The following is a 5980-nucleotide window of genomic DNA, read 5'->3' as shown; positions in this document are numbered from 1 at the left end:
CCGTTGGCCCCGAGGAGGAAGACGCCCTGCAGGGGGAAGAAGAAGGCAAACAAATGGGGGCAAAATGGGCGCAAACGTACACGGTGTAGGTCGTTATGACAAGCTGCGGCGCGATCCATCAGATCAACTCGCGTCGTCGCTCTCCATCTCGCCACCTTGCCACCTCGGACATTGGCTCCCCCGCCTTACCACCGAATTGTCATACTCGAAGAGGGCCCCATACAACACGCAGCAGAAAAAGAAAAAAAAGAAAATCATTCGGGATTCGGTGGGGACCTACATAGAAGGAGGGTGTGGTGATGATCGAAGTGGAGGTCTTCCACAGTGTTGTCTTAGCGGAAGCAAAAAAAAAAAAAAAAGGTGAATTAAAGTAGTACTACAAAATGCTTAACTCCTCTCCAAGTGTACATACCGAAATGACGTCGTTCTGCACGTTCAGGTAGACTAGCAGGTGCCCCAAGTAAAGTAGCTGCCAAGTTGAAAAAAAAAAAAAAAAGACCCGTGTGTGGTCGGAGAGGTGCATCGGGGAAGACGCGAAACGGACTGAACGGCGTCGTCCGCATCGTTCGCATGGTCCGCCTCGTCCACATCGTCCCAATTCGCCTTACGTTTATCAACAAAAAGGAGCACACGGAGAAGAAAATCCTGCAACCCGCATGGGAAAGGAAAAGGTTAACGTGGGGCACAATAAAGGGTAGCCGAATTTTTCACACTCGGGATAAGTGGCACAGGAAGCGGCGACATCTTACTGAGGAATTATATCGTTCAGCACGGAGGGGTTCAGTTCTTCATCTGCCGTGAGGAGGTAGATAGGAAGGTGAGCAGCCGAGTAGACGCTTCGCCAATACACAAATGTAGCCACTAGCGAGATAGAGGCGTTTCTCGAGATGCAAAGGGAACAACACATAAAGAGTGTGACACACGAGTGAGAGAAAAAAAAAAAAAACCTACCGATTAGCTCCTCGTTTGTTACTCGCTTAATAAAGCAGAAACAGCTGTACCTGCGAAGTGGGCGTACGTGGGGGAAACTGTTTCACTGAGGCGAAGCAGCTACGAAGTGGTGACAATCGACACGTTCCCATCGAGATGGTAACTCCCCCAAAAGGGAGACACTCTCCCCCAATGAGTGTGTCCCCTGTTTGTCCCCTGTTTGTCCCCTGTTTGTCCCCTGTTTGTCCCCTGTGTGTCCCCTCTGGGTGTCCTTACCAACTCATGCAAAAAAAAGAAAAAATGATAAAAAACCCGAAGAAGAAAACCTGCACAGAAGGAGTGCACATATTGGTGTAAGCACCTCGACTCATATTCACACATGCGTTTGTTACTCAGACGTGTGGACAGGAGCTCACTACTGCTCCGTGTAGCTATGAACACACTCACCAGAAACATCAAGCTGGGTGAGATGTGAAAAATATTTCTGACACTGAGGAAGAAGAAAAAGAAGCAAAAATGCAACAGCTTGACTAGCCAAATGGCATAGTTATTAAAGACGATAATGTCCTTTCCATCTTTCAGTGTCCGTTCTGCGATTAGGTTTTCTTGTAGCTGCAAGGGGATGTGTGAAGGAAAGGGATCACGTGCATTGCAAGTGAGCTGTTCGGGTAAGCGAAAAGGAGACTTAACACACGTGGACAATCAGCCTTCCCTACGACACAAGGGTGCACAGGGAGAAAAACATCCATAGTCAATTCTCCCCCCCCCTCTCCCCTTTTTTTTGATTAACCAAAGAGACCTGCACCAATAACATCGTGGGAGATGCTTGGGGAAGGTCGGGTCATCCACTAATTATGAATCGCTTATCACGAATGACACTCGAGACCAGCATAGTACGAGCGATGTTTTACCATTTTGGATAACTTGGGTTGGTGGATGACGGGGGAAGAAGATGTAGAGGCCACTGCTCCCGTCGCAGGGTTATCGATTCAATATACAAGGAAGGGATGTTGTTCCTTTCGAGAAGGAGAGTGGTAAGGGCATGGCCACAGCCACGTGCGTAGGCTCATGCTCGGGTGTCCCTTCTGTTGCTTCGTCAGGTGCTGCCCCCCTACACCATCTCCCGGAGGCCAATAGGGGAATCTTTTTTTTTTTTTTTTTTTTCTTCCTATGTGTATCAGATTTTGCGGAACTTCCTTGAATGGACCTTCGCATGCCCCCATCGGCAAGAAGAAACAGCAAAAAAGGAGAAGCAAAAAAGGAGCATCAAAAAAGGAGCAGCAGAAAAGGAGCAGCAGAAAAGGAGCAGCAAAGAAGGAGCAGCAAAAAAGGTGAAGCAAAAAAGGAGCAACAAAAAAGGAGCAACAAAAAAGGAGCAGCAAAAAAAAGGAAGGAAAGGGCGAAGGTGAGAGCTAAAGTGCCGATACCATCTCGCCGGTCGACTTCGAACCGCAAGGGGGGTAGAAAATGCAGGGCGTGCCGAAGAAGGGGAAAATCGGTGACGTTGTGACCTCCGGAAGGGTGAAGTTGTCACGCGCTGGTGAGGAGGGGGAAAGGGTGCTAGCCTAGGAAGGGGCCATTTCACCGAGTGGATACCCCAAGAATGGAGGAAGCCAATCCCACGAAAGACTGGAGCGTAAAATAAATGGCCGATTAAAAAAAGGGACTGCAACACTGCCAATTGTGCTCACCTAGGCGCACGGCAGGATGTGTGCACTTCTTCCCCCCCAAAAAAAAAAGTACAGGATCGAGATTGCAGTTAAGGGGGGAACTCGTGGGGTGATTAAAAAAAAAATAAAATAGCGATTCGCCCATAGTTTCACTGGACACGTTTTTTCCGTACCTCCGTTTTTCCGTACCTCCGTTTTTCCGTTCCTCCGTTTTTCCGTTCCTCCGTTTCTCCCTGTCCATGTGGGGCACACACCCGTATGCGCACTGCATGCCTACCTTGTGGCAGAACGAAGGGGGCCTTCTTGAGGCTTGCCGATTAGGTTGTGCTTTCGAAGTGTAGCAGCGCTGGGCTGGCGCGGACACTACTGTAGCAACCCCTGAAGAAGGCGTAGCGTGGGAACGTCTACACGTTGTGCTTACAAACACACGGCGCTTATTTTACTGATTTAAAAAAAGTTATTTGAACAAATTCTTTAAAAAAAAAAAAAGGGAACAAATGGCATGGAGGGGAAAATGCATGTGCAATTGTCTGAGGGGTGCTGCCACAGGTACCGCATGTACATACATGCGCACGTGCGTGTGTACCTGGGGGCAAAAGCTGCTGCGTTGTTGCTGACGGACGGGGTGGCACTCTCTGTCGGGGGCAGCAAAGGGAAGAAGTGGGAAAAGGCGCAAGGGAAAGAGGAGGGAAAAGACGCAAGGGAAAGAGGCGGGAAAATGCGCAAAGGGAAGAGGAGGGAAAATGCGCAAAGGAAAGACGTGGGAAAATGCGCAAAGGAAAGACGTGGGAAAATGCGCAAAGGAAAGACGTGGGAAAATGCGCAAAGCAAAGCAGAGAGGAAACACGCATAAACAAAGCGGCGAAGAGGAGTCGCATAACAAAGCAGGTGTCTAAGCAGATTAACAAAGCAAATTAAAACAAAAAAGCTGTGCAAGTGGCGGCACAAAGGGGGTAGAAAAACGACTAGCCAAACCACATGCACACACCGCCGGGAAAATGTCCTTTTCTGACAATTCGCCTGAACAGGTCAGAAAAAAAAAACAAATTTTCCCGGACAATTTGCCTGAACAAGTCAGAAAATAAAAAAAGTAAAAAAATAAAATAATAATAATAAATAAAATAAAAAAAACACAAAGCTGTACAGTGACAGGCAACACACGCACAAAACCCACACCTAGACAATCACCTTAGGCCGCCTGTACATATACAACTTGCTCATAAGGATCAACAAAAATTCGTTATACGAATATATGAGGACCCCCAAGATACAAAAAAAAACTGAGAGAGAGGAATGAAAGTTGAGGCATTGCTTGGAATCATATTTACAAAAAAAAATATGACTGAAAAGAAAAATAATGGCAACTTTGAGTCCCTTGAGAATTCCAACAGTGAGTGACCCACTGATCTTCATGATATACCAGAGAGTAGACGACGTGATGAAATTAAAAATGAAGAGTCCCAAAAAACTTAGCCAAATTGTGTTAATATTTCCCTTCTTCTTTTTTATATTCTCCATAATGAGATGATCAAAGTTCGGGATAGTCCATATGACTGTCCACAGGCTGACAAAGCAAAAACTGAATATGCCCATTAAACACACAATGTTTTGCCCTTCCATTTCCCCCATGTACTTTTCATTAAGTACAAACGTTAACCCCATGAGGATATTACTTAAGATAATTAAAATAACTCCGATAATTTCTTCTTTGTTAATTTCAAATTTGAGATTATTCGACTTTATGGCTATACCAAACGTTATTAACAAAATCCCAAGCAACTGAAAGCAGTTGATTTTCTTGTTCAGAAGTAATCTCCTCCATATTGCTGTAAAAATTAATGTACAGCTATCAATAATGATATATAGAGCGGAGCCTGCATATATTAATCCTATTTTTTTTAACACTTGATTCACTAAATCCAGGATGGAAACAAAAAATATTTTCATCCATTTGCACTCTTTTAATTTCTGCTTCTTCGGTAGGAGCCCCACAATTATCATGGACAAGTAGTGAGGCAGCAGAAATATGAACGTGCTGGAGTTACCACACCCATTATACTTTATAATATCGATGAGCAATGGCTGGAAGCAGTAGCTGATGAGGAACAAAATAAATGTCGTTCCATAGAGTATTTCATTTTTCATTTTGTGTTAGGGCACTGGCGCGGCCTTGGCGGTATGTGTGGTGGGTCTGCGTGTGGGTGGGTCTGCGTGTGGGTGAGTCTTCGTGTGGGTGAGTCTTCAGGCTGGGGACGTCTAACGCGGTGGTCACCGTTCGGGAGGTGCTCCTTCGCTGGTAAGGTGGACTGTAGGAAACTCGAGATAATATTATTTTCCACTTACGCGAGGCGAACATGTTCCAACACGTGGGCAAGCGTGTAGTGTATATAACCCGCGGGGTGGGAGGAAATGAAAAAAAAAAAAAAAAGAAGTGCCCTTTGAGTTGGATCTGAATTCGTCGAGTTGAAGATAGCGTCGTTATATGCGGCTGTAAGCGTGCGTTCGTTTTGGGGAGTCTTGCTTGTGAGCTCAACAGTACTGCTACGATCGCTTCGGGGGTTCTTCCTTCGTTTCGCCCTTCGCTTCGGGGGTTCTTCCTTCGCTTCTTCTTCGTGCCCTTCCCTCTGATGACACAAGGGGGGAATACACGCACACGATGCGCGGCAGCGGGGACGTATAGGCAAAGGCTCTCCTCCGTTCGCGTGCACGTTCCGACCGCTCCAATTTGTGCACTTTCCGCTAGGCTATCCACGCAATGTGCAGAGCGACCAAAGGGGTGCTTCACACGACGGGCTTCTTATACAAACACGTCAATGGTAGGTAAGCGCACCAACCACTCGCACGCTCGCGCTGCAAGTTTTTTTTTCTCCACTGCTAGTGGTCTCAATGGTAGTATAACTACGGACACTGAGGGAGAGGAGGAATGAGCGTTCCCCGATTAACAAGCTATTTGGGGAGGGTAAACAGACACAGGGGGGTGATGTCGCTCGGGGGCTGCCACAGGAGGAAGGTATGCACAGGTGGGATGCACCGAGCAAAAAATAAATGAACGTATGTGTGCAAGGGGGGGAAAGAAGCACTAATTGGTCTGCGGTAATGTATAGACCACAAATGATACGCGGCAAACGATTGGCGTTAGGCCACGTGTTTGTTTTTTTTTGCACACAAACAGGCACACTACACGCTGTCCACGAAGGGAACGCGCAAAAGTGGAACATGCAATGTAAACACACAAAAGGGCGAGCGCGCTTCCTCTCCCTCAGTGCTCATCAAGCAATCATCAAAAAATGGGAAGTTTGCTCCGCGCGAGAGTAACTCCACAGGGGGTAACTCCACGGGGGGTAATCCACCGAGGGGTTATTCCGATGGTGGAAGCGAAT

General features: G+C 46.9%; 2 protein-coding genes across 2 annotated transcripts; both read right to left on the bottom strand.

Moving 5' to 3' along the window:
- Positions 1 to 608: 608 nt before the first annotated feature.
- Positions 609 to 1542, bottom strand: PCYB_032070 (hypothetical protein; the record flags this gene model as incomplete). Its single annotated transcript, XM_004220877.1, has 5 exons — positions 609 to 645; positions 750 to 792; positions 952 to 1001; positions 1207 to 1256; positions 1378 to 1542. Coding segments are annotated over 5 exons (345 nt in total), but the record flags the coding sequence as incomplete, so codon positions are not given.
- Positions 1543 to 3057: 1515 nt separating this feature from the next.
- Positions 3058 to 4745, bottom strand: PCYB_032060 (transporter permease protein; the record flags this gene model as incomplete). The annotated part of the gene is made up of 2 exons (XM_004220876.1): positions 3058 to 3072; positions 3789 to 4745. 2 exons carry the CDS (start codon positions 4743 to 4745, stop codon positions 3058 to 3060), a joined length of 972 nt encoding a protein of 323 aa, XP_004220924.1.
- Between the last annotated feature and the right edge of the window lie 1235 nt (positions 4746 to 5980).

This window comes from Plasmodium cynomolgi, chromosome 3, assembly GCF_000321355.1.
Source record: "Plasmodium cynomolgi strain B DNA, chromosome 3, whole genome shotgun sequence".
In the NCBI taxonomy this organism is placed as follows: Eukaryota; Apicomplexa; class Aconoidasida; order Haemosporida; family Plasmodiidae; genus Plasmodium; species Plasmodium cynomolgi.
This window is presented reverse-complemented; position numbering and strand designations above follow the sequence as displayed.